Genomic DNA, 27,401 nt, shown 5'->3' on the forward strand with positions numbered 1-27,401 from the left:
CTTTACGGCTGGGAGCCGGGGGGAGCCGCGTGCTGCAAGGCGCCAGCGCCGATGCGGGGAGGTTCTTGGCCCGTGAGTCAGGCGGGGACCGCCCCCGCTCCGGGCTCGGTGTCCCCTGTACGGAGCCAGCCAGGCCCAGCGCGCTCCGGGGCTAGCCTAGGCTGCTCCGCGTGCCGCTGGTAGAGCCGGGGCGGCGGCCCGGGGCGCGGAGGGAAGGGATGGTACAGGGGAAAGCTGCGGGGCGGGGCTGCTTTGTGCCCGAGGTCCACATGGTGGAGGGACATCAAACGGCCCGGTGACCCCCTAGAGGGGACTGGGCCTGATGTCTGCCCAGCGCCCCCGCTGATCCGGAGCTCTGCAGGGGAAGAGTCTCCCTGCAGTGCTCCCCTGCGGAGCCACCCGGGTATCCATCCCTCCCGCTGACACCTGTTCCCTTCTTGTGGTAGGTCACGCTCAGGAACTGGCGTCTGTTCCACTCCAGGAATTAAAATGCTTTACCTGATTGGACTAGGGCTGGGAGATGCCAAAGATATTACCGTGAAAGGACTGGAGGTTGTAAAGCACTGCCGCAGAGTATACCTGGAGGCCTACACGTCGGTCCTAACTGTAGGGAAGGAAGCACTGGTAGGTTTACGTGACACTGAATTGAAAGTCTTTACTCTGTTATTTCAAAAAAGATATTAAGGGGGATGCAGGAATGGTGGATCAGTAACAGTACCAGGAAAAATAATAATGCAACTCATCAGAAGAAAGAATAGTAAAGCATCTTTGTGAGTGTAAATATGATCCTGACAAACCAGCATGCACTTTATATGAGTAACTTCCTTCCATAGTTCGTTAATCCACAGGAAATTCCAATATTTCAACATTTGTTTTCATCCCAAATTGTGACAAAGTCCAAATATCAACATTTTTCATAGAACAGAAAGTTAGAAAAATATCAGTTTAGAAATGCTTAAACATTTCATTGTTTAACTGGAACTTTCGCCTGGTGCTTTAGTCAGTACCAGAGAAGTGTAAATTTGAGTGCACATTGGTGTGTCACACGATAACTGGCCTGTGTGGACCCTGCTGGTGCATGCTGAAAGATCCTTAGTACAGTGGTTTTCAAACTTTTTTTTTTGGCGACCCAGTTGAAGAAAATTGTTGATGCCCATGACCCAACGGAGCTGGGGATGAGGGGTTTGGAGTGTGGGAGGGGCTTAGGGTGGGGGGTAGGGGTGAGGGCTGTGAGGTGGGGCCAGGAATGAGTGGTTCAGGTTGTGGGAAGGGGCTCTGGGCTGGGGCATGGGGTCGGATTGCAGGAGGGGGTCAGGGCTCTGGGCTGGGGGTGCAGACTTGAGTGGGGCTGGGGATGAGGGATTTGGGTGTAGAAAAGGGTTCTGGATTGTGGGGGTGCTCAGGGCTGCTGCAGGGGATTGGGGCTTGGGGTTGGGGCACAGACTTACCTCAGTGGCTCCCAGTCAGCGGCACAGAGGGGACACTAAGGCAGGCTTCCTGCTTGTCCTGGCACCGTGGACCGCGCTGCGCCCCGGAAGCAGCCAGCAGCAGGTCCAGCTCCGAAGACACGCAAGCAGCTCTGCGCAGCTGTCGCCCACAGGCACCCCATCTAGCCTGCGCATATTCTTCCCCCCCCCCCCCCCCCCCCGTATGTACACCCCCACCCCCTGCATACGCACACACCTTAGGCACCCCTCCCTCCCCCAGCTCCCATTGGCTGGTTCCCGGCCAATGGAGTATAGAGCCGGTGCTTGGGGCGGGGGCAGTGCACGGAGCCCGGTGGCCCCCCTGCCTAGGAGCCGGAACTGCTGCTGGCCGCTTCCAGGGCGCAGCACGGTGTCAGAACAGGTAGGAACTAGCCTGCCTTAGCCAGGCACCACCACCGATGGGACCAGAGCTGCCGTGACCCAGTGCCTTCCATTCCACAACCCAGTACTGGGTCGCAACCTGCAATTTGAAAACCACTGCCCTAGTGCACATTATGTAATGCTGTTTGAAACAGGATTACATTACCATGTACCAAAAAAAATTTGTAGTGCCCATAAGCAGGGTCCACACAGGCCAGTTAGTACATGAAATGCTAGTGCACACTAAAATTTGTACCCCATTGGTGTGGACTAATGCATTGTGTACAAGACCTTAGTTTTGGTCTGTTGAATGTTAAATAGTACCTGCCTGTGGTGCTGTCAGTGCATCATGGGAGATGTAGTCCATAGGAGCTAACGATAGTGTAAAATACCTGTGAGGCACCACTGCCCTCAACACAGATGTCAATTCAACATTAAACTGCCTGAAAAGAAATATTTCAGTTTGTTGATTTAGGTTTACTCTATCCCAGAAACAAAATATTTTGTTTAGATTTACCTTGGCAAAATTGAAATTTTCCTATGGAAAATCTTGATTTTGCAGAAACTACATTTTCCATCAAAAAGAAAATTCCCAAGCAGCTCTACATGTTAAATATAAAACATTGAACAAAATAATATAGCTGTTATTTGTCTTTCAAATAGCTTAACATGAAGTCCCTGATATGATATTGTTAGGAACGTTTAATATTCCTAGGGTGAGAGGCCTTCTCGCGGCTTTGAAACTGGTTAGGAAATGGGAAACAAAAAACAGGAATAAATGGCCAGTTCTTAAAATGAAAAAGGGTGACCCTTAGGACATTGCTGACCAAGTTAAAAGTAGGTGGAAACTGGCTGCTTAATGGTTTGGAGGGCAATTACATATGAGCAGCAATACAGGGAATCAGAAGGCTGTCTAGAGATGAGGACTCTGGCCTGCAATGGATTGCTAAAACCATCCCATATTCTTGACATGTAGGGCCTCACAGGATGTGGGGATCTGGGGTAAAATCAAGCCCCTGCTCCAAATCGGGCAGAGCAGGGATTTGAAAACATCCCCCATCCTGGTCTCCCCCATCCCAAATGAGTGCCCTTATAACTGAGCTATTGACTATTCTGGGAGACACACACACACTCACTGGAAAAATACCCAGTCTTCACTTGTACAAGGCCCTGACCTGGTAGGTGTGCTGTCAGGCCCAACTGGAAAGATAGGAGTGGAATGCTAAGGTTGAGTTTCCTGCTGGGGTTTAGGCATGAGCTAGGGTTCCGAGCTGCTAATTAGCTATGTGGCAGCATAAAAATATAAGTGGCTCTGCAGAGGCCTACCGGCGGGGACTTTACACACCAGCTGAGCAATAACTTTGTGAATGTCAGTGGCACCTAAATATTGGTCTTGGGTGCCTAAGTACCTTTGTGGGTCTCACCCTAAGTGATTTGCCCAAGGTCACATCATAGGTCTGTGGCAGAGCAGGGTATTGCACCTAGAACTACCAGTTCCAAGGCTACTGCCCTAACCACAGGACCATCCTTTGTTACTCCTTTATGCTGTGCTCACTGTTATGCTGGTTCTTTTTGTTTTATACACTATCCTTTGTGTGTGGAGAGCAGAGCTGGAATTGATGTCACATTTTCTGTAAAGTCAGACCTTCCTGACCTCAGTTGGCTAAACAATTATGATTTCTATAGCTCCCAAAAATGTGCTAGGTGGCTTACAGAACAGAAAGACATGACATGTCCCTGCCCTGAAGAAGCTTGCTGTCTATGTAACAATAGTACTTACATAGCATGATGAAACTTGAGTTATGAGAATGTACAGATGTGGAAAATAATCACTAAACATTCTACAAAGGAACCAAGTCTCATGGTTCATATGTGAGGCCTTGATCCTGTGAATGCTTACACACATGCTTAATTTAAAGAACATGTGTAGTCCCATTGACTTCAGTGGGATTGCTCTTCTGTTTAACGGTAAGTGTTTGAAGGATCAGAGGCTAAATGTGTTATCAACATGCATGGAAAGGTATTCAGCATGCAGAACCAGAATTGGAGGGTGAATCTGAGGTGCAAAGAAACCAAGCATCAGCTGTTGGAGTCACATTTCCCTGGGGATACTAATAAAGAATGGTTTCAAGACTGGTTAATTACAACATGATATAAAAAAACTAGGCCATAGCACAGTTTTAGCGAATGTCTAATCTATATCTGGTTGGATGCCGCAGAAGACAGACTAAGACAAATGGAAGTCATCACCAGCTGTCTCATTTTGATGTTTTTCTTCTATCTCTAGGAGGAGTTCTATGGGAGAGAATTGATTCTGGCTGATAGAGAAACAGTGGAACAAGAAGCGGATAATATTTTAAAAGATGCTGATCTCTGTGATGTTGCTTTTCTCGTAGTTGGTGATCCATTTGGGTAAGAAAGGGCAATATTTTAATTATTCTTCTGGCTTTGTCATTTGGTTACTTCTAGCTCTTAACAAATGGGAGTTCTCTCATGTTACCATAATTTTCTTAGTGGGAAAAAGAAACATTCCATTTTCATAATGGTAGGAGAGTCCCCCATTCTTTTTCTTGCACAACTGGCTACATTTGAATTTGATACAAATGTAAATAAGTAGTTCACATTTTATTCTCAGTCTTGTTTTGCAGTTCTCGCACCCAAACAGCTTGCAAAACATCCTTATCAGATAGGAACTCAGACCCACAGGCACTCACATAGATATATAAATCTTCCCTTCAAAAGTCAAGCAACAACTGTACAATTAATTGCCATTATCCAAGCTGCACTTCATAAAAAAAAATTTGTTTTAGATTTTATCAGCTTAGCAGAAGAAGTGCTAGGCTGTTACAAAGTATGGTGTATTTCTTGATTATGTATTATTCATGCTTTGTAGTTATAAACCATGCTTTGTATTTTCAGTTGCTTTTTAAATGAATGCTGGGTGTTGGTTGCACATGCTTATGGTATTATCTAGTCTAGTCTTTAAGGATGGCTGAGCCATTATAAATGTCTTGTCAGTTTTGTTTATTAAGCTTCCTATTTCTGTTTCTTATTGCTGCTAGAAGCTATAGCCTTTTTCTTTCTCTAGAAGGATGTCTTTCTGCCTATGTAATCAAGCATCATCAATCTGTAATGTCAAGCCATACAGAAGAGCTCTTTGTCTCCAGCTGGTGATCCAAGACTATGTATCACAGCTTTAAGAGGCACAAGGAAAATTAAATCACTGAGAACAGTTTGGTGGGTGGGTACATTGGGGGGAGGGGCAAGATGTTATAAAGGAGAGGAATAACTTATGTACTACAGACTCTGGGGAAACATTGAGACAATTTTTTTTATTACTGTAGCTGCAGGTGATACTGGCTATTTAGAAATATTAAAGTAATTATACGTGTAGTGTGCATTGCCATTAGAATCCAGGTTTAAGTTAAGGTGCAGTACCTATACCCTCTTGCTTTGATCCAGAAATAAGTTTAGGCATACAGGCCATATAACGACTGTGTCCATCAAAAAGTAGTTGGAGTTTGCATGGGGGTCACCAGGCCTGCTTCTGCAATGTGTATACCAATGTTTTTAATGACTAGAAACGCATGCTTTTATTATAACATAGTGCTCTATCTCGAAAAAGTATAAAGAATTTTCTAAAACTTTTATTTATGTGGTCTAAATGTGTAGGCTTTTAGGCCCCAATTCTGAAGTCAGGTCCATGTGGACAGACTCTGATGCCTGTGTGGAGCTCCACTGACTTCAGTGAGTCTCCATAAGGGAGGATATAAGGGTCCCCCTGCAAGAATCATGTTGGAGAACCAGGACCCTAAAATCTAACTCCAGGCAGCTTTGAAGTTAATTGGTTGTGGTGATGATCTAGAGCATTGTGCATTGTATTATATGGCCACAATTTTCAAAGTTGGATCTCTAAAGCTAAGCGCTCCCCTCCCTCACCGAAAAGTGGCTTGCTGTACAGAGAGGTTGAGCACCCAGAACTGCTACTATCAATGGGAGCTGCCAGTTCTCAGCATCTTTGAAAAACGGGTCACTTAAGAGCCTCATAGTGGATTTTGTGGTTTAATTTAGGCACCTGAGTTCAAAAATTTGTTTGTGTTCCTTATAGAAACTTTCCCTCTAGGGTGGTTGTCTAAACTTGGCCAAATCAGTTGGAGGTGGGGGAAACGTAGCAAACAAGAAATGAAACTAAGGCTCTCGCGCTAACTCTTTCAGTCTATTAATATGTCACTTTTTGATGCTTAATCTGAGGGAAGTATGGATTAATTTTTAGCAGTAGATATAAAATTTGTAAAGCCCACGACAGACATTAACCATTTATAAGCAGGCTAAAAGAGTCCATGGTGTGTATTTCAGTCAATCAGTGTTTGGACTCTCAGGAGGGTTGAGGGAAACTTACTGAAGAACAGTGTTCTGAAGTTTAATGCACCCCGTTTCAGATGTCTTTTTTTTTTCCTAATTACTCCAAGCACACCTGCTCTCTGGAATCTCTGAGGTGATTGACTGGTTGCTCCTAGTAACAAAGGGCAGGATTGTCCTATCCTGTGGAAAACCCTGTGTGAGGGTGACATAGGAGCCAGGACACTCCAAAAGTTGACCTCAGAGTTTTCAAGTAATCTCCTCAAGAAGGAGAGGTTTAGCTAGTGCAGAAAGGAGGTGGGTGGCCTTTCAGCCCCACAGGTAAGGGATGTCCCATCCTGCTGATACAAAGGCACAACACAAGGTGCAGCTACCCTGGAATTTTTCAGTTCTTTTCCCGTCCATTTGCAGTTGTGTCTGCAATATTGGTAGAATGTGTTAATGTAAACCAGGCAACTTTTAGCACCATGTCAAACAATGTGGTAACTGAAATAAATGCCCACCTGCATCCAGTTTATGCAAGTGCTTCCATAATTGCTACTGCCTGGTCTAGCACCAGTAGCATCTTCGCAGTGTGTGGAAAGTGGTAGCGTAGACAAGGGCACAGAGGGCTGACTCCCTCAGGCCCTCTGCTGCAATTGGCTGAGTCTCCATATGTGAGTACACTGCCTGCAGCTGTGCTGCAACCCTTGTAGAGGGGCCAAGTGGGAGCAGATGCTGATTGGAGCAGATTTCAGTAAATAAAGCCAGCTGTTCGCCTGATTCAACTATTAGCAGACCCACAAAGTCTCCAGAGCCCTTATGCCATGGATCTGGAGAGATGGGGATGAGGCTGAAGAGCCAGCCCTCTGCTCTCCCTCAGCAGATGTGCTTGGGTCTCCTTTGCTCATGGAAGGGGGTGAAGGGGGGGTTAATAGGAGAGAGGTTTGCAGTTAATGAGGGAACTATTCTAAGTCTAGGATTACTTTATTGCTGTTCTCCTAGGTGTTGCAGTCTATCTCGAGCAGTACTTCCTGACTTCCCATAATTCAGACTCTACTAGTTAATCTGCTGTAGATGAATGAGCCTTTATCATATTTTTAAAAAACTGACACTTCGTCCCACCCCCACCAACTGCTGCCACATTTCTGTGTCCGTATCTGTGCACTTGAGCTGGCCAAGTAGTTGCATAACAGAAATGCACTAAGGTTGGGAAATGGTCAGGCCAGAGATTGAGAGAACTCCATGAGAATTCAGCTTGAACGACAGAGGATGTCAGGGCTAAAACAACCCTCCTATGTAATTAGTCAGCTCAGCCAGATACTAGTACTTTCCCTGTTTCACTTTATGGAATGGGCAGCACTGGCTGAGGTATCTTAGGAGAAAAGGAGACAGCTGAAGCAGTTGTTCAGATTTGACAGCTTTCTTATTTAAATGCATTGCAACATTTCACATGTAATGTGGAGAGTACAGTACTACTTTAACATCTTAACATGCACATGTACCATTTGAAATAAAAATTATTTTATTTTAAATTGTTGCAATTTAAAAATAAGACTAACTTGGATCTATTTGTGCTTCTGACGCTGATCATATTTGGAACTCAAGCCTGCAATTCTTCCTCTGGGCAAAGCTCCCATTAACCTGACTGAGAGTTTTGTCCGAGTGTGAAGATGCAGGGTGCATGTTGACTGATGGGTATGTTGAGCCAAATTCAGCTTGTGGTAAGTTTCAAAGGGGATTGCTCCTGTTTACTTTTGGAACGAATTTGCATGTTGTTTATATATTCCAAAGCATTTTCCCCGAGTCTTGTGGATTTCAGTACTTAAATATATGAAAGACAATAGTTCTAAAAGCCAGGCTTGGCTTTTCCAAGGTTAATATATAGCTACTGTATACATGTGTATACAATATGTATAAATCTTTAAAACGTTCTGTATACTGTGTAGTTCTGTCTTTCGAACATGTTTTCACAGGCTTTCAGTGCAAATGTGAGATGGCCTGGTTGCATAGTAATTATAGGAATACTGGAGTTATGCCCAAGTTCTCTGTGCTAAGCTTAGCTGACATTTGCTATTCAACAGACATCCAGCAGACACCTGCAAAAGACAAAGGACAAATGGAACTGTCCTCTTTAAGTTGCTACCAAAAGTTACTTTAAAAAGTAATAAATATGCTACTGTTGCAGTTTTAACTTTGAAAAAGCAACTGAGAGCTGTGAAATTCATGTGGGTCCCTGTGCTTTCTAGCCCTTTTTTTGCTACTTATTGTTATGATAAAGTCAGAGTAAAGCCCTTACTACCACTCTTGGCATGCTGCATAACTTTACTCATGAAGCATTTTAATTTTACTTTCAAAACAAATTATGTTGATGGTTATGCTCAGTCAGTGTATTTTGTCAATCTAACCCATTTCTTCCTTACCACAGGGCCACAACACACAGTGATCTTGTTTTGCGTGCAGTAAAGCTTGGGATTTCATACAGGGTTATTCATAATGCTTCCATAATGAATGCAGTGGGCTGCTGCGGTTTACAGGTAACTCTTGTACATACTGTTCTACAATTGTTAATGTTCGAATCAGCAATCCCTACCGCTCTGACATTATGGAAGGGCTGCATGAAGCAATCTAAACTTTTAAGGAAGACAGCTGTAGAAATTCTGGCCATTTCTCAGAATATGTTAACATTTCCTTTTCAGAGTGTTCCATGCATTTATCATTATGTAACTTAACATTTGGGAGGCAAAATGCCTATTTGTAGTGATGTATGTGTGAGTAAATGGGTGACAATTCTGGTTTCTCTCCCCCACGAAAAAACTAGGCAGTATTTTCTATGTATTTCATATGTAAAGCATTGTGTGTGTATGATGATTGTTTTGCCCTGTTAGCTTACTGTTCCTACTGGTGATCATCTGGTGAGAGAAAGTTATCTCCTTGAGAAATATACCATCAATGGAAATAAAATGGGTACGTACATGATTCTGTGTGTTATCCCAAACCCAGATGTAAAGTGATGTCAAAAATTTAGCATCAGACACATCCCTTCCCTCCTGAGTTGATCCTCACCTCTTTAATCTTCCTACATGTCTGCCAACAGCTAAGGGATCTTTGATTTTTTGTTTTATCAGAGGAATGCAAGGATGAGAGCCACATACCTTGAATTTTTTTTTAAAAAAAGATATTAGCCTATTGCATGTCCCATAAATTGGTTATTTTGGGCCTTGAAAGCTCATAAAAGTAGAGACCTATTTTCTTTAATATTTTTAAATTTCTGTCATAGTCTGCTCTGCCTGTTTTGTAAAATCTTCCTTATGTTCTCCTCCTTGCTCCTGTCCCTGTCCCAGTTTCCCCAATCAGAGAATCAACTGCTGGCAGCTACATAGTTTCAAGGGAAGAAAAGAAAATAATTCTACTCCTCAAGGCAAAAGCTGGAATATTTTTATTTTATGAATATAGGGAAAATGGTTGCTGGTTGGCTGGAAAACTCACAGGAACTCCCTGACTCAATTGTGGGATAATTTAGTGTCCAATATAAACAGCTTTCAAGCTATGTAACTACTATAGGTCTGGTTTTTCTACTTCTCACAAAGTTAAGGCAGTGATGATCTAATTGGTGTCCAGCGAGCTAATACTAGGCAGTTTCCTTTCATAGATGTCCAGAAAACGCTCTGCCTTTCATACAGGAAAAATGCTAGACTAACATGTATCATCACTAATCATACATATATTAGTTATCTGCAACTTTCCCCTCCGTTACTCTTGTTAATGATGAGCATTGGCAGTGTGCTCAGCCCTTCCCCTACTCTGTCCCCAAGGAACTTGTCATTGAAGGCCTGCACATGTGTAGGCCCCTGTGAAGAGTAAGTGAGGCTGTATGTGAACATAGGGGTCTGCTTGTGAGGAGCCAATTTGAGGATCAGGGTGTAAATAAGCAATGAGATGCATGTCCAGGGCAATTCCATCTCAGAAGGAAGAAGTCCTTTCTAGCCTAAGGAAGGGAGAGCTGCCTGTTTTTAACAGAAATAACTGATACCTCCAAAGTTATACCAGAAATACTAGCAGCCTTACTTGAGTAGTTGCCAGCAACAGCATATCTGTACCGGTTGTAGATATGGCGTAAGCTTCAGCTCTGAGCAAACTTCCATGCCACAGGGTGAATCTACACTGGCCCTGCAGGAGTAATTTCCAAGCCGGGGAGACGTACCCATGATTGCTTTGATTGAGCTAGTGTGCTGAAAAATAGCAGTGTAGCTGTGGCTGCACAGGGAGTGGGACAGGCTTGCCATTCCAAATGCAATCCCATCTGAAACCCGAGGTATGTACTGAAGGTGGCTAACCTGTCCCTGTGCCACCACAGCCATGGCTACACTGCTGTTTTTAGTGCACTGACTCAATCAAAGCATGGGTATGCCTACCTGACTTGGAAATTATACCTCCAGCTCTGTTGTACACATACTCACAGTGGTAGAAATGTCTGAGCCCTGTGTGCTCTCATACTTAACTGCTAGTTCAACAGCACCATTCTTAAAATGTGAATGTTAATTGTAGTGTACGCCTGCCCACAGGGAACGCAACCGTGACCTTCACAATGTGATAATTCTCCCCATGAGTACTTTCTCACAACACCTGTCTGTTGCTGAAAGGAGAGATCATATTATCTTTTAGGGAGGAAGTAGACTTTTGGTGTTACAATCTACATAGGCAGTAGACGGTGGCAGGTGTCACATGGCTGCACTTTTATGGGTAGGGTAGCACAGGGGTTGGCTCCTTACCCTATCTGCTTTATTATGGTGCACAGCCTGCTTCTATAGTCAAGAGCTGGCAATGGATTCCTACTACTCATTAGCATGGGATGGTCTTGCTTTCTGTGCCATGAGGAGAGAAACTGAAGGTCTCACCCTCCAATCCAAACTCTGACAGAATAAAAGGAAAATATAGACATCTGACAGTGCAGGTGTCTATATTAAAAATCTATAGTGTTTCTGAAAGTTTGTCCTGCCTTGTAGCGGTTGTACAGGGAGAGCATCTAATGCTGCTACAGAGAGGCAATTCCTAATCAGGGACTGCCCTTAAAACAATCCATGCTGTAGACCACATATGCATGTCTCTAGAGTTGTCTTTACTTTCTTTATCCAATGCTGGGGGAACCTACCGTGACAGAAACATGGAGTTATTCACCCTGGCAATAGTCTTTTTCCTTCCTAACCTGGGAGGTGCTTCTCTCTCGTAAATCAGCATATTCCCATTCTTGTAAAAAGCACTTTGGGAAATCATGATCATGTTATATTACAGGATCGTAACCAGCTGAATGTTTAAATCTTCAGTGTTCTTTGAGGGAGCAAACAAATAATGAAGGGAGATCAAAGCAGACAAGGCACCTCTCATTTATTAAAAGTTGTGGCTGTTACTTCCATCATCCCTTAAAACCCTCCACTTCTTTATTTTCATAATTGTCTCCTGTCATGAATTAATTTTATTTGTTTTAGGAGCAGCTGCTTTTTTGAAGCATTTTGTTACTTTTTAGTATGGCGGGGATTCCTCTTATACATACATGACCACAGAACAGGTTTGTTTTTTTTCCTTTTATTCTGATCTTGATACAAAATGTCTTACTCTACTAGTGAAAAACAGGAAACACCTTTATAGATTGTACTTATGGTTTTCAGAACAATGAGCTGTAGCTGCTGATTAGACTCTGTCTGGATGAAATGCAGTTACTGCTCAAGCTGCTCACAAAAGAATGCGTCTCTTATATGATCAGACCAATGTTCAGTTCTTTCTGTGAAGCATAACATGCAGTTAATTGCATATTCTTACTGCACAGAGTAAGTCAGTGGAGAAAGCATTCTGCTACTGTACATCACTTTTTGTGTACTGATTTCTATAAAGATGCTGCCATAAGCTACAAACTACAGATCACAGCATGAGCTAGGGTTGGACTTACTGTTTCTGGGACTGAAGGAGCAGAAATGTAGTTTTTGCTATTTTACAAAAGCTCATTAAAAGTAAAATATTTTGGAAGGAAAAACATGCCTCCACTCTGAAAACATCTTTTCCGTGCAGTCCAGATCTGCGCTGCTGGTATGGAGAATCACTGTGGTAACAGATTAGAGACTGCATGTGATAAAAATGTTAAAGAAGCTATTGCATTGGTTCATATCACATTAAAGGGGCAAGATCTCCCCCTTTTTAAAAAAAAAAAAAAAAAATCCTTTAATGCTGAGCTTCTGAAAAGCTCTTTCGCTGCAGTTTTTGATACAGTTGGCTGGAGCTTTTTTGAGAGCTGGGTCAGTTAGGCAGATTGAAAGACAGCTGTAAGCACTAGTCACATTGTGCCAAAGCTTCTAGATCCCTCCTGTGCCCATCTCTCCACCCTGTTTGTTCTCTGCCATACTGGTTGTAGTATCAGGCTTTTGTTCAAGATTTGGAGAATGTTCCTTTTTATATTTCCAAAATGAGACAAACAAGACGGGTGGGAAAGTGCCTTGGATGTGAATTGTCACTTAAACCTGGTACCGCTGGGCTTATTTCTCCATTGCCCTCTGGACTCTGACTGTAATTTGGATGGTCTCAGTGGTATTTGTTAAGTAGCATCACAGTTGCTGGCACTAAGCACCATTCTAAAGGCCCTGCAGTTCTGTGTCTCTGCATGTGGAATGATCCTGCCAGGGATCCTGGGGCGGGGGGGTACCCCACAGGAATGCAGTCCAAAGCCCTCACATAGCACTTCTGTTGGTATCTGCTGGAGCACTGCAGCCTTTTGCCCGAGCAGCTAAGCTGTACTCCTGGTGGTGTTGGGAACCTGTGATTTCAGCTCTTCCCCTGCTCACCTACTTGGGGAAAGAGGCATGGCCTCAGCCCCATTTCTTCCCGTGAGTCTACACCATGGGTTCTCAGCCTTTTTCTTTCTGAGGCCCCCTCCAACATGCTGTAAAAAGTCCATGGCCCCCCTGTGGCTCAGCAGCTGGTTTTCTGCATATAAAAGCCAGGGCCAGCATTAGGGGGTAGCAAGCAGGGCAGTTGCCCGGAGCCCCATGCAGCTAAGTTGCTCAGGCTTCGGCTTCAGCCCCGGGTGGCAGGGATCTGGGCTTCATCCCCATACAGTGGGATTTCAGCTTTCTGCCCTGAGCCCCAGTGAATCTAACACTGGCCCTGCTTGGTGGACCACCTGAAACATGCTTGCGGCCCCTGGTTGAGAACCACTGCTCTAGTCCATGTAGCCTGTAGGTAGAAGGAAGGGAGGAGTCCTTTGCTGCCTTCTACAGGCTTCAGTTTTTCACTCTTAGGCCAACTGCTGGGGCAAAAATGGCTTGTAATTTTCCCCTCCCCCGAATGCCGTAATAAAAAGCTGCTGTAGCACTGAACTGTGAGGCAGGGGACAAGTTGTGGAGACAGATATAAAAACTGGGACCTACAAAGAGGGGGGACAGTAGGGGAGAGGTTGACTAACGAAAGCCAGAGAGTAGGGGGAGAGAGAACAGAAGAAGAAGGGAAGGAACCAACTAAGGGTGAGAGGCTTGGAATAGATGGAGGAAAAAAAACCCATAAGCAAATTGCTCTAGTTTTATCAGTATTGCTTTTGGCAACCACATCCAATTACTGTTCCCATTAATTAGCTGAAAATTGGCCTTGTGTGCACACTTCGTGCACCACCCTAAATTTATAATCCCCATACATTTGAAAGGGACATTCTTTCCCTGTTCATAGGACCAAAACTAAATGAATGCCCTGGTGTGCCTCAAGAAACAGCTCTAAAGAGCCAGTACCTGGGAAGTAGTCCAGACCTAGGCTGTCTGCAGTATGTTACTGTAGTTTTCCTTGCATGCCCTTGCTATGCTACCAAAGGCCTTTCTGTAAGTCATGGCTCAAACTGGTCCTTTTGCATAACCTCTCTTCCCTAGTTTAGGCGCTTCAGTAGAGCTGCTTAAGCCCTCAGCCTTCATCCTTCCAATTAGTGCTATTCATCTCTCTCTTTTTGGTGGGAGTGTACTGACTAACATGACTGACAGCTAGAGTAATAAGAGCTGCTCAGCTCTGGGTAAACAACATTGTCAAGTCCATAAGCATTTTTTTAAAAGGTAGCAAGGAAAAATGCCTCATGTCCTGGCCCTTTTGCAAGGTAAATCCATTCAGCCTTCAGAACAGCCTCATGTAGATCTGAATAAACGTCTATCTCCTTTGATCCCTCAGTAACTCATTACACTGATAATTTTCAATTACTAGCTACCTAATTAACATTTACAAATGTAACTACTGTGTGAAGTAGATTTACATTTTAACCAATCACTGGTATTTTGTAACTGAAAAATACAAATACAGAACTGTGGTGTTCACTTCTATAGTATCTAAGCACTTTGTGAGGAATGAATAAACCTCACAACATTCATGTCCTGTAGAGGAAGTATTATTTACAAATGGGAAACTGAGGCACACAGTAGTTATGAGATTTGCCCAAAGGTCACACAGGAAGCCTGTGGGAAATAGAACTCTTATTTCCTGACTCTGTTCTGTGCCTTAACCACACGATCATCTGTCTTCCCTCAAATGGAAGAAATATAATACAAACATTTTTCATTCATTAAAATAGTAACCAAATATATCTTACTGTCTCCAGTTCGTTTTCCTACTAAATGCCCTGAGTCTTTATTGTGTAAGTTAGCACTTGTTTTGCACACCCTCTAAATGCTAGTTCAGTGCAAGTGATCCTACTTTATTGCTTCCATGTGCTGTGTAATTTACAGCACCATTTGTCACCACTGAATCTGACCCAGAAACATCCACCTACCAGGGTGAATTTGGCAACTGTGTTTCAGGTTAATACAGGGGAGGTGGGGGAAGAGAGATTTTGAGCTAATGTTTCTATATATGAAGAGCCTAAGAAGGGTTCCAGAGCCTCTAAGGTGACTTTACCCGTTTGGATTATGTCCTGTATCCTTCACATGCTCTCGATGGAAGGAGGCTCTTAATGTTGAGTCCCATCTTACTCACGTGGAAGACATTTCCTGAGCACCAACAGGGAAGGCATCTCAGCCTAGAGAGAGAGAGACTTCCCTTTGTTCTTTTGCCTAAAGTTACTAGGTTAAAAGCCATGGCTGCTGCGTAGCATCAGCCATAGGATGCAGAAACAACCCCATTCAGTGCTCTTTCTCCAACTTGTTAGCCATCTCCCCCCATCTCCATTCTCTGTGATTGACAGCTCCCAGGAATTCTAGCCCAGTCGTGTGTGATGCAGAAACAGCATTTTAAGTAAAAGTTTTAATTTTCTATGCTTACAATTTTATAAAACTGGGCAAGACAGTGTGAATGATAAGTCTAAGCCTAAGGCTCATTTTAAATGGCCAAAAGTCATAAGCAACTTCAAATTTCGTTTTTTTGTTTTAATACCTCTGCTGACAGGACTGTAGTTACCCTTGAACTTCCTTCTAGTGGTTATCCTTGAACTTCCCAACCTTGCCCCTAGTTATTAGATATTAGCACAGTATGCCTCCTTTGGTATGAGAAATACCTGGGGAAATCGGGTATCAAGAGCAAAAAATTCCATTTTTAAGGATGAACATTGTATAGTATCACAGCCAAAGTCCTGATACCAAAGATGAAGGAAAGGGAATCACTTTCTGCAGCAGTGTTTACCAGCAAGTAAGCACTAAGATCCTATGATGCAAGGTGCTGAGTGGCTCTTAATGCTCATTGACCTGTTTTCACTTACATTATTGGGGCCAAGAGTAGCCCTTTTGACTTAAGTGTGAGTTGAGCTTCACGTACATCTCCCAGGAATAGACTCCATAATGGTATTAGTTGCAGTATATTCTTACCCTGTAAGAATGTCATGTCATATAAACCATGATTCTCAACACAGCAAAGAAGATCAAAGGTAGCCCTTGGTTGCATATTGTTCAATTCCCTTTACAGTCTGCTGGGAGTCTGCACATGCGTAAGAGCTGCAGATTTGGGTCTAAAATACTTAACAAGAATGCTTTTGTATTCACCTACTGAAATGTTCCTGGTGAGTAACCCATTTTCTGAACAGCTTCTAAAGCTGTTTTGACATTTTAAGAAAGGAGACAGTGTACATAATTGACAGAATGCAGTGTCATGGTTACAGTTGATGCAGCAATAATTCTGGGAAAAGATGCTGCAAAAATAAACCTTTGCATGTTGAAATATTTCTTTCTTCGTTTCCCTTTAGCGGGTACAATAGTGGCCTTGAATATTAAATTGCATCTTCTCTGCTGTTTCTTTTAGTACACTACTGTGTTTGAGGGGGAAAGAAAAATGTTTTTTTCGTTTACTTTTCCCTACTTAGCCTCTGCTCCTTCTTTTTCATGTTTTGTGTTCATTAGCTATTTGGCCACAACACTAAGAAGAGTTTCTTATGGTCTGGACCACAATAGGATAGATTCTGATCTAATTTAAACCAGTGTGCATAATGAGTAATTCCACTGAAGGTTGAAGTCTTCAGTGGGTTTACACTTCTATAACTGAGATTAGAATATAGCCCATTCTCTCTAATATGCTTCATTCCACCTTGTTTATATTTAGCCCGACGGCTGAACTGCGCTGTTTAAAAATACTGGTACAAAATAACTGCAGGCTCCCTAGTCTTTGGTACAAAAAGTGGTTTGCTTTTCTTTCATTTTAAGTATCTAAATAAAATAGAAAGCACTAAATATATTTGCAGTTTATGCTGGGACAAAACAAAGCAAAGCGTGAAGAATGGGGGAAACTGACCACCTTGTTTGCACTGCTTTATGATGCATTTTGTGGGAGGCGTTCAGGTCTAGCGGATCAGGCACTGGATTGGGAGTCAGGAGACCTGGCTGCTCTTCCTGGCTTTTAGTAGTTGTACTGTAACAGATAATCATAGAAAAGATTTGTTTCAAACATCTACAAGCACATGAAGTTTCTCACTTTTCTGAAGATGCCGCTTTTGTAAGCTTCCCATGAAGATTTTGAACGTTAGAGAAGAGGGAGACTGGTTTGTCTCTACTGCTGCTGATTTGAAAGGCCTGCCCATCCATCCACTAAATCCAAATGCAGTGCCTTCCTCTGTCGAAATTCTAGCTATGTGTGGGACCCTAAGACAGGAATCCGATAAATCTGATGTTCAATGCAAGTGTGTGATACTTGAGATGTTTGAGCTCTCACATACAAGACACCTTTCCTCCACAAATGCCAGGCTGTGTTTAATGAAGGACACAGCACTATCAAGATTGCTCAGAAATTAATTTGTTTCCTTCTTTAAGGGGCTATTGTTGTGTTAACCATTTTATGTCTGATTAGTTCGTTGAAGATGTCATTCAGGCTATTATAAGTTTCTGCTTAAAAAAGCTAAGAACAGAGTGTCTGATCATCACTTGTTTTGTTCTGTACAAAATACACAATGAATATGAAAACTGCAATGGTTTTACAGCTATGTGCAAACAACATCAAGTTTTACATTTTGATTTCTAGGTCCTGATCCAAAAGTCCAGTGAGGTCAATGGAAAGACTCAGTTTGATTTCTTTCTGGTTGAAATGGAATATCACAGAGCAGGATCCTTTTAAGATATTAGTGTTGTTTGTTTAATAATATCTATTGCTCCCTCTGCATTAAGGCTTTTCTTGTGAGTCATTTGCTTTATGCTGGATTTCAAGAGGCAGAAATAATAGCATAACATAGTACAGCAGCCTCATGTATCAGCCTCTTGAACCAAGAAAGTACCATATCTTTGCAGGGTGTAGGAAAGAGAGTTAAAATACTAGTTTTATTAAATAAGCAAGTTTTGCTTACAAATGATCATGTTTCTTCAAACTTCTGTAGGCTTGTTCTGCCACAGGAGTAGTGTCCAAGTATGTGCTGATGTATGATGTGGGTGGGAAATTTGTGCCTGTGCATATACAAATGTTTGCATGCACAACAGCTGTAATTTATTGAGGTCCTCAATTTATGGACCTCAATAAACTCCATTAATTCTTCGATCCCACAGCATTTTGAAAATGGTAGTATACCAGTGAATTGCGAAAGCCAAAAGTAATTTTCTCCTATTTATCCTGCTTCTCCTTCATTTCTAAGAAGGAATATTAAATGTTTGGGGACCACCAGAAAGGCACATGCAGTAAAAATAAGGAAACTTCTCTCAAAATCTAACTCGTACAGGGGTATAAATGACATGGATGGTTGTGCCCCCAATAATACAGTGGTGCCTCGTGTTGCTCTGAAAGCAATTTCCGTGCTGGCCAGTGGTGCAAAAACAGGTGTTAAATGTTTGATGCTGGAAGAATTGCCTCCTTATTGAATCAGTACTTCTTGAAAGTATGCTAAAGTATTTTACATTCATTAACAGTATTTTACAGACTTTTTCCTTTCCTTTTCCAAGATACATATACATCTTTTGGACCTTCAATTTAAATGAAAGACCTATTACTGATAGTGTATAAAAGAGAAGTCTAATGAGTTAGTACAGTTTTGACAACTGCTTACAAAATAAGGTACTCGTTTAATGACATCTTAGTGAAAGAGAGGTCTCTGCCACAATTCACTGAGAAGCAGTGCTGTGAGAAATAACAGAATTGGGGTAATGGGAAGTGGGAAGCTTTACCCCCTTGGTCTCTAGTTCACACTTAGTTCAGGTCAGCAGTCATTGTGGAGAGTGGGGTAGTGGTTAAAGGAGTGATTAGCCTCAGTACTGCCATCATATGGTAACGTGAAGTGAGTTGGTTGTTTCCGTTCAGTGCGTAGAGGGATGGTTGTCTGCATTGCAGATATCATCACCCAGTTATCACCCAATCTCTAACCACCCTTTTCTTTGATCTGTGCTGCAAAGAAAAGCTTTTCTGCTCCATGTCTACTTGACACCAGTGGCACCACAGGTCAGGCCTTCTTTAGGAGAGGAGACTATTCCTACTTGGGTAGTGAATGATCTCCTGATGGTTTCAGATGTCAGCCCATAAGCAAGTCCATTCGTGCTAGGCCCATGGCTGACCATGGGTTGCTGCACCAATGACTAGAGGTTGCTGCTAGTTTGTCTGATCACCTTCAGTGATCCCAGTCATATTGGGAAGACTGCAAATTATTAGAGATAATTGATCTGATAGCCAAGATCTTTGGATGCTGCTCGTCTCCCAGACTCATCTTCCATGTGAGGTGACAAGGTATTTCTAATGTGGAAGTAGAATATACCCAGTAGTGATAATATACAATTGTGTAATGGCTTGTCCTGTTAACTTTGTTCGCCCGTTTTCCGCCATGTTTTTTATAACTATAAAATGAAACTGAACATTTATTCATTTACCAAAGTATTTATAGTTCACACTTTAAGGCAAGTGGATCACTAATTAAGCTTTAATATTAAAGGCTAGTCTGTGTCCAGAGCATAAGCTTTAATTAAAAAAAAGGTGGGGGGGGGGGGTTGGGGAGAGGGTTAAACCTTTCAACCGGTGTTTCAATAGCCTCTGGCCATGGTTTGGTACCAAATGGAAAGGGTCCAGCTAATTGAAAAATACTTGGGTTTGTTTTTTTGTTGTTGTTGGATTTCTACAACATGGGCCTTAAAAAGTTAAAAATTACATGAAGACCTTATCCTTCGATGTGACTTTTTTTTAAGTTTACCAGCAGGACCTCATGGTTATAAAATGTGAAATATGGGTTCATGTCTTTGAGTTACTGAAGTGTAATATTTAAATGAGGAAATAGTTTGTGTAATATGCCAAGAATAATTGAACATACTGTCCTCCTATCAGAATAAATGAGTAACCCTTGGGCACCAGTTCCGTAGAAAACTAACTTGTTTCTGCTTTGAAGCATCACAAAAATCCAAGCTGAAATAGCAGACCTGATTCTCTGGTGCCCTCTGGCCACTTCGTGGCGCTCTGGCAGTGCAAAGGAGCTGTGCTCATGGCCTAAATGGCCAGAGGGAAATCCCCAGATGGCATAGAACCACCATAATGTCTTCTGTGTAAGATTTAAAGAAAGGGTAGCAGAGGACAGAGTGCAGCTCCTCCTTCTCTGCAGAAAGCAGGTAGGAATTCCTCCTCCTGTCCCAGGCTTGAAAAGAGCTCTTTGTACGTACACGTGTACACACACACTCTCTCTATTTAACTGTGTCTTGTGTGCCGCCTGTACCTAGGGGCTGGTAAGAAGAGGCAGAGAAGAAATAGTTGGGGAGTTAAGAGATGTTCTTCTCTCATCTGCTTTTAGCAGACAAGGGGGAATGCACTCCTTCCTTTGCTTTGGTGTAGGATTTAAAATAAGGGGAGCAGTTGGAGTGTGTAGCCATGGTGGAGAGGGACGTAGCCAGGCCCTGTATCAGGGAGCTGCAAATCCACCTTTGTTGTCCCACCCTAGACCTGCACTGACTACAACCTGGCTAAGACAGGGTCTTGAAGATGTGTTTCTACCTTTTGAGGTGAGATAGTAAACAAATCAGGATTTGGTGTTTATTGCCTCTGCTGCCTTCTGGATCAAATTAACTTAGTGTAGATGCATAAATACGTTTTCCAACTCCCAGCCCTGAAACTCAACCTGGGATCTTAAAGCCAAGCTGAGTTATTTCCTTTGTATGAATCAACACCAGTAATAGATTTGCAGACCAAATTCTGCCTTTAATTACAACTCAGGAAAATATTTCTATTTTATGCTGCCCCTTACAATACCCATCTGGAACTAATTTACAGAACTATATCAAATATCTTCCATGGCACACCTTTCCCATTACTGTGAAGACAGCCAATATATGACGGCAAGACTGAGGGACAAGTGAATGTAATTGCCACTGTGTCTGCCTACAAATGAGGGTGCATGTGCCCACACACAAAATATATCTGTAGCCGCTGTCCTCTAATCCTCATGGTATTGGTTGTCTCTCAGATTCTAACTTCATTTGCACAGGGACAGCATCTTCATATATAGCACACGCATCCTGTGAGCACTATTTTAATACAAATATTACAAGAATAATTTATCCCCAGGCTTGTAGAAGCATTACACAGGCAGTGCAGATGCTACAGCAGTATTGGAGGCTGCCTACCTGCTTCCTTATAGATTTAGGAAATAATCTACTACAGTTTTGCTTCAGTTTTTCAAAAGGGCCTAGTCCACCTTGACTTAACTGGGGAATATTTCCTGAATAAGGACAGGATTGGGTCTTTTTAAGTATAGAAGGAATATTGAAAGTTAATGAAGAATGGTGACCAGAATAAAGAGCTGGATACAAGCCTTAGGGGGCAGCTTCACTACTCATTCTCTAACATGCATCGCTGCCTGGAGGATGACAGAACAGTAGTTAACTTCCTATTCCATAGCAGAGAGGGAACTTTGTTTTTTCTTTGTATCTAAGTCTGGAACAAAGTCTTGTTAATGCACCATTCCAATAACTTGCAGTGCAGCAAGGGGAGAACAGGACAAACAGGACACCTTTTTTAAAAGGAGGTATTAATTTATTCTTTCCTGTGTGTGCAACAAAATCGTTGAGAAAATACCCTTTTATATAAGGGTGCCTTAGTTCCAGTCTGATGCTCCCTCCTTAACACACTCACGACTTCCTCGCTTTTAGTTTTGTCAAACCTTAATTTCCTAATATTTAATGTATAGAAACTTTGTAATCCACACTTAAGTAATTTCTTCTTTGCTTGTGTGGGTTTTTTTCTTTTAGTTGTACAACTTTGGTGAAACAGTATCTGTAGTTTTCTGGACGGATACGTGGAAACCAGAAAGCTTTTTTGACAAGATTCAGAAGAACAAGCAGAATGGAATGCACACGCTGTGCTTACTAGGTAACAGATATCTGTCATTGTTCTGTAGTCACTTTTTTATACAACATCCAGAGGCTATGGTGGTAAACATAATACATTTAGAAGAAAAATGTTCTTAATTGTTTGAAGAAAATATACTAAAAATTGCATCCTTTGTGGATTGCTTATGTGAATTTAGAATAGCTTTACTGGCCCTATCTTGTTTAACTGTGGCCTGCAATTTCTAAAAAGGAGTCAAGAAACCAAAAAACCCCTGTGCTTCAATAGAAGTCAACAAGGATCAGAGATCTGCATATGCTGTTAAAATGCAGCATGAGTTTAAGGACAAGTGTATCTCCTGTTCAAGATCCAAATCAGGTTGCAGTAATTAGCAAGTGTCATCTTTTCCAAGATCTATTAAGGTCTAAACAATTAAAAAAGAGGCATGTCGTATTAGCCAGATGTGTAGTATTTAAATGATTTTCATCTTCTAATATAGCATTCATTAGTCTGAAGACATTTACAGTGTGACTAGGTTACATTGTAATATATAAAAACACTGTAAAGCAAGGATCTAAAACAGATGACTGATTTTAAATTAGCACCATCCTCAGTAGCTCACATTGTTTTGTCTGATCTTTTTATTTAGCCCTATCCTGTAATCCAAATCTTAAATACCAGTGCTGGAAACACATAAGCCTGTGTAACTCTAACATGATAATAGTCCCATTGCATAAAATTATACACATGCCTAAGAGTGTGCAGGTTCGAGCCCTTGGTTTGTGACCACTTCAAGAATAAGAGCCTTTCCGTATGTCTCTTGGGCTGAGGAGGGAGCTGTCAGTGCTTAATAAATTACTAGTTTAAGTAAAAACATGCATTCTGTGGAAGATTGGAAGAACCTTAGTCTGGAAACAATTTAAATGTACAAGTGTCATTGCACATTTGGCTGACTTTCCAAATGCACAGGAATGTTTCCAGAGGTGGTTAAAATCAGATTTTTGGTAACTTTTTAAAGAAACATGAACTTAAATTTAAGTTTTCAGAAGTGTAAGTCCTATTATTACAAGTTAACAAACTTAAGAAGGGAAGCAGGAGGGAGATTTTTCTTTTTTTTTTTTTTTTTTTGGTTCACTTACTCTGCATCTGTTAGCATTTAATCCTTTGCACTGTTTTTCATTTTGTGTTGATTTTAACATTGCGGTTTTGCAAAACCACAAAGTTCGGGGTGTGGGGAGGGGGGAGAATTCATGGCAGGTATAGGACTTAAATCTAATTTTAAGTCATATTTGAAACTTGATAATTTCAAATTAAGTGTTCCTTTAATACCACTTGGTTGTGGTCTATTTTAATTGATTTAGTCAAATTACATTAAAGGATATTTCACAAATGAGTAAAAGCAAAATGCAGAAACAGTGCTATTAGAATATGGTTGTGATTTGAAAGTACCGTAACTTTAACTTACGATAAATTGTACCTCTAGTTCCCACAACTTAAAAAAATAAAAATAAAATGCCAGTTTATGCACAGATCTTGTTATAAAAACCTTTTCCTCAGAATTTCCTTGGCAGAGGCTGATGCTAAAATCTGAACAGCGATTTTAAGACTGAAAACATACCCCAACTTTTACCTTTTTTGTACAGCTTTTTTACAAATTGAATACAGATTTAAGATGTGATGTAAGTCTCCAGCCTACAGATTTGAGTGTAATGCACTATGATGTGAACACCAAGTCAAAAATTGTGAGTCAGTACAAGCTAAACATTCTACTGTTTAGTATATAATTTCCACTGCTACCTATTGTAGAACTTGAGTGCCTGTCAGAGATAATGCAGGTGCCTGAGTCTCCATAAAATTGCAGAGTTGCTCTGTATTTAAAACACACATCCAGAAATTGTAGCAGGAAGGAACTGCTAATGAATTAGGTTCCTGTGTGGTGGTTAAAGTGAATGCTGTTGTTCAGTTATGCTGCTTTACCTTCTGACTACCGAGGTGCAGCTGAACCTAGAATATATGAATGAAGTGTGCAATACATCTGGCTTCCAGAAACTTCTATGTTTAAATGTTTTAGAACAGTATCATTTTGAGATTTTTCAATCTTATGACAACTGTGCCCATCATTGTAGTACTTAAGTGTTTTAAGGGCTGTTTTACATTGATTCTAGTGCAAATAAGAACAATGCAATCCCAGGTAAAATTTCATCTTCATGAAAGGAAAGGAAAGTTTTTCTTCATAACTACTATTTGAAGCTCAGAATAGAGCTGATACCACTTTGCTAGAAATCCATGTTTGTAGTTCCCTCACTAACTAAAATATTGGTGTATGAAAAGCAGAAGAGACCTGCTAATTTAAACTACTAACTAAGCCCTTACCCGTTTAGACAGTTAAGATGAGTGAGAAGATTACAGTATCTCAGATGAAGTCTTTATTTGTGCCTAATAAATATAACTTTTATCCTGCAGACATAAAAGTAAAGGAGCAATCTCTGGAAAACCTGATGAAGTGAGTCACTATTTTGAAAATAAATATATTGTCAGCATGTTCTAGTGAAAACTGGTTGAAGATCCTTCCTCCTACTCAGTAATACTGCACTCACCTGTTTCTTAGATGCTCACTTGTAATGAAGTAAAGCACTTAGGCATGGTTCTGCATTCACTGCAATAAATGAGAGTTTTGCCATTGATTACAATGGGATCGAGCCCTTAATTTGCAATAATTGCACACTAGATTTTGGTATTGTGTTCAATAAACAAAACATTTTGTCTTAGCTAGGTCCTTCTATAAGAGGTTGTTCAGTGAATGAAGTCTTATAATTGTTCAATCTTGCACAGTATAGTCTCTCTCAGCTGAAAGCAAGACAGTGCTCTGAATCATCTCAGTGCACTGGCCAGAAACTGCATCTGGAGTACTGCCATTCCATTCTCTTAACACCAAACAGAAGCATTTTTAATAGTGTTAGTTTAACTAAGTTCATTTAGCTGTCTCAAAGAAGTTTGTCATTTCTAAACCATCTTTTTATAATTGGGTCTATAAACTTTTGCTTCAAGACATGCTGTAACTTTTGGCCTAGACTCACATTCATAAACTTCGTTTGAATGTAGCCAGAATTGGCAAACTCGCCAAAGAGTTTGAGAAATTTCTGCTTTGTAGTTATCTGCTTACATGGTGATTGTTGGAAGTAAATGCAGACACTGTAGTTTCCAGCAGTCTCACTTGAATCTTAAGATAGCAAAATATCAGCCACTTATGCCCTGCTGCTTTACAAGTGTGCAGAGAGCCCAGGGACTGCTATTGAGCTGAAATTCACCCCCACCCCCACAGCCTATGGATTACTTAAACCATATGGGTTATGTTAAAGCTGAAATATGCCATAGAGATAATGGAATGAATTACAATAACCTAGTATTCTGTGGTTGAGTAGTATTTGGCAAGGCAGTTATTACTTTAGTTTTTTCCATCAGAGGAAAGAAGATTTATGAATCACCACGGTACATGAGTGTGAACCAAGCTGCAGAACAGCTTCTTGCCATTGTTCAAAATAGGAGGCTTCAAGGAGAAGAACCAGGTACATATTTAATAGTAGTTTCCAGGTGCTAGTACTCCAGGCTTCCCCTTTCTCTACCTTTACTGAGGAGTCTCTACTACTGAGCAGCTCCTGACTTGAAGTGAAACTGGGCTACCCTCAACCCTAGTCAGCTGATCACAAGATGTGTTTGGCAAAGCCCAAGCTGTACTGCAGGCAGTGAGCACTGGTGAATGGGAGTTAGTGGTTCCTGGAGGTATAGTCAAGGTCTTCAGTCAGGTTCAACTGGTATAGTTACCATTCATCTTTCCGTTTGGTACATCAGATTAAACAAGGGGAGGCTGTTTGAATGGATCAGAATGGAGGGTTTATTTACACAGGTTTTTAGAACTGTTAGAATATTTTAACATTGACATTTCCCTTTAACTATACTGTGAATGCCTTAGACAATTGTACCTCAAGATTTTCATATGATAGACACCTAAGTCACTTCACTAGTTATTGGCCAAATTCTTATTTACCCCAGGGTAAATTCAGGTTAATCCCATTGATAGAAGTAGGCTTGGAAGAATTAGATTTGGTGGTAGATGTATATATGATAAAATAGACACAAGCTGACATTTACATTGTCAATTTACAGATGAAGAAATACTGCTTGAATTTAGTTTGATTTAAAAATATTTACTGTGTATATTTTGACAGTGTGAAGTTAAAGCTTTGTTTTTGAATCTCAGCATCAGACACTCCCCAAAACAAATTTTAAATTGATAAATCAAAAAAAGTTTAAAACCCATAATTTTGTGGAACTGTAAAAATTGGATAAAATGCATAAACTATTATTGGTATGTCCGTTATAAAAAAATCAAATTCTACCAAGCCTTTATATTAGGTAGCTACTTTACATTTGTACTGTTACTGAGAGCAGAGCTAAAACAAACACCCCCTTAATTCACTTGTATTTCTATTAAAATTTGTTTTGATTTTTAAATTTACAAAATATACATTTTAGAGCAAATTCCCTTCTCTTATTCCTTTAGTAGTTTACTTCTCTCTCCTGAGGTCTGGAAGTAGGAGTGTGAAGGTAGTCTTCTCACCTAGACCAGTATCCTGCTACTGGCACTGACTGAAAGGAGGACTCACTTGGAGAAGGGAACTAGCACCCCTCTACTGTGTATTTGCCACATCCCATTTTAAACTAGTTAATAAGTGGCTTATAATACTGCATCTCCTCGAAGAACAGAGTTCCATCCCATTTTGCAAAAAAACTCTTGGCTTTAAAGCATTAGATTAAAATCAGACTGGAATCTTGAGACTCAATGCTTTTGTAAATGTAAAATACATTCATTACTTTCAGTGAAGCAAATATTGCTCAGTAAAGAGATTGAATTTGCTCTCTAGAAAATGAAAGATGAATTATTTCCTGAAATTATATTTTCTTTTTTGTAGAAGTTACAGAGAGCACACTCTGTGTTGGCCTAGCAAGGGTGGGTGCCATGGATCAGAAAATTGCTTCAGGCACTTTACAACAGCTGTCCACCGTAGAACTAGGTGGCCCACTACATTCCATGATCATAGCAGGCAATATGCATCCTCTGGAAATAGATATGCTTAAGCTCTTTGCTGTGGATGAATCTAGCTTTGAAGACAATGAATGTCAACGGAACACTTGAATAAAGAGCCTTTACCTGTCCCCTGCTTTGTGGCAATTTTTAAAATTTAGATTTTTTTTCCCATCCTTACTTTAAATATACAAACAGCGTAAGTGGACTTATACTCTGCTACCGACAACACTATGGGAGTATGAACATTCCCTTGAACAGGAGTTCACATACTCTGCAGATGAAGACATGGAACTGCAAGGAAAGTGTCTTGCTGGTTTCAGGACTGCTTATCAGGAAGGTTTCACAGGTTTGAGCTCATCCTGGGGAGAAGCTTCCCCTTCCCAGGGGCATCATGAATGCTAGAAGACCTACCCCTGGAGGGG

The 27,401-nt window shown here is 41.3% G+C and overlaps 1 protein-coding gene across 2 annotated transcripts; it reads left to right on the top strand.

Annotated features, from left to right (window-relative positions):
* On the top strand, positions 1–27,107 carry DPH5 (diphthamide biosynthesis 5). 2 transcript variants are annotated; one of them, XM_077824930.1, is made up of 8 exons: positions 1–72; positions 447–624; positions 4,135–4,259; positions 8,614–8,722; positions 21,815–21,935; positions 24,357–24,396; positions 25,356–25,459; positions 26,864–27,107. In XM_077824930.1, the coding sequence occupies exons 2-8, from the start codon at positions 490–492 to the stop codon at positions 27,085–27,087; spliced, it is 858 nt and encodes a 285-aa protein (XP_077681056.1). In that variant the 5' UTR covers positions 1–72; positions 447–489; the 3' UTR covers positions 27,088–27,107. The 2 variants fall into 2 exon arrangements, with proteins under 2 accessions (XP_077681056.1, XP_077681057.1); XM_077824931.1 differs by lacking the exon at positions 1–72 and adding an exon at positions 76–179.
* Positions 27,108–27,401: the final 294 nt, after the last annotated feature.

Source organism: Eretmochelys imbricata, chromosome 8 (genome assembly GCF_965152235.1).
Source record: "Eretmochelys imbricata isolate rEreImb1 chromosome 8, rEreImb1.hap1, whole genome shotgun sequence".
Classification (NCBI taxonomy): Eukaryota; Metazoa; Chordata; order Testudines; family Cheloniidae; genus Eretmochelys; species Eretmochelys imbricata.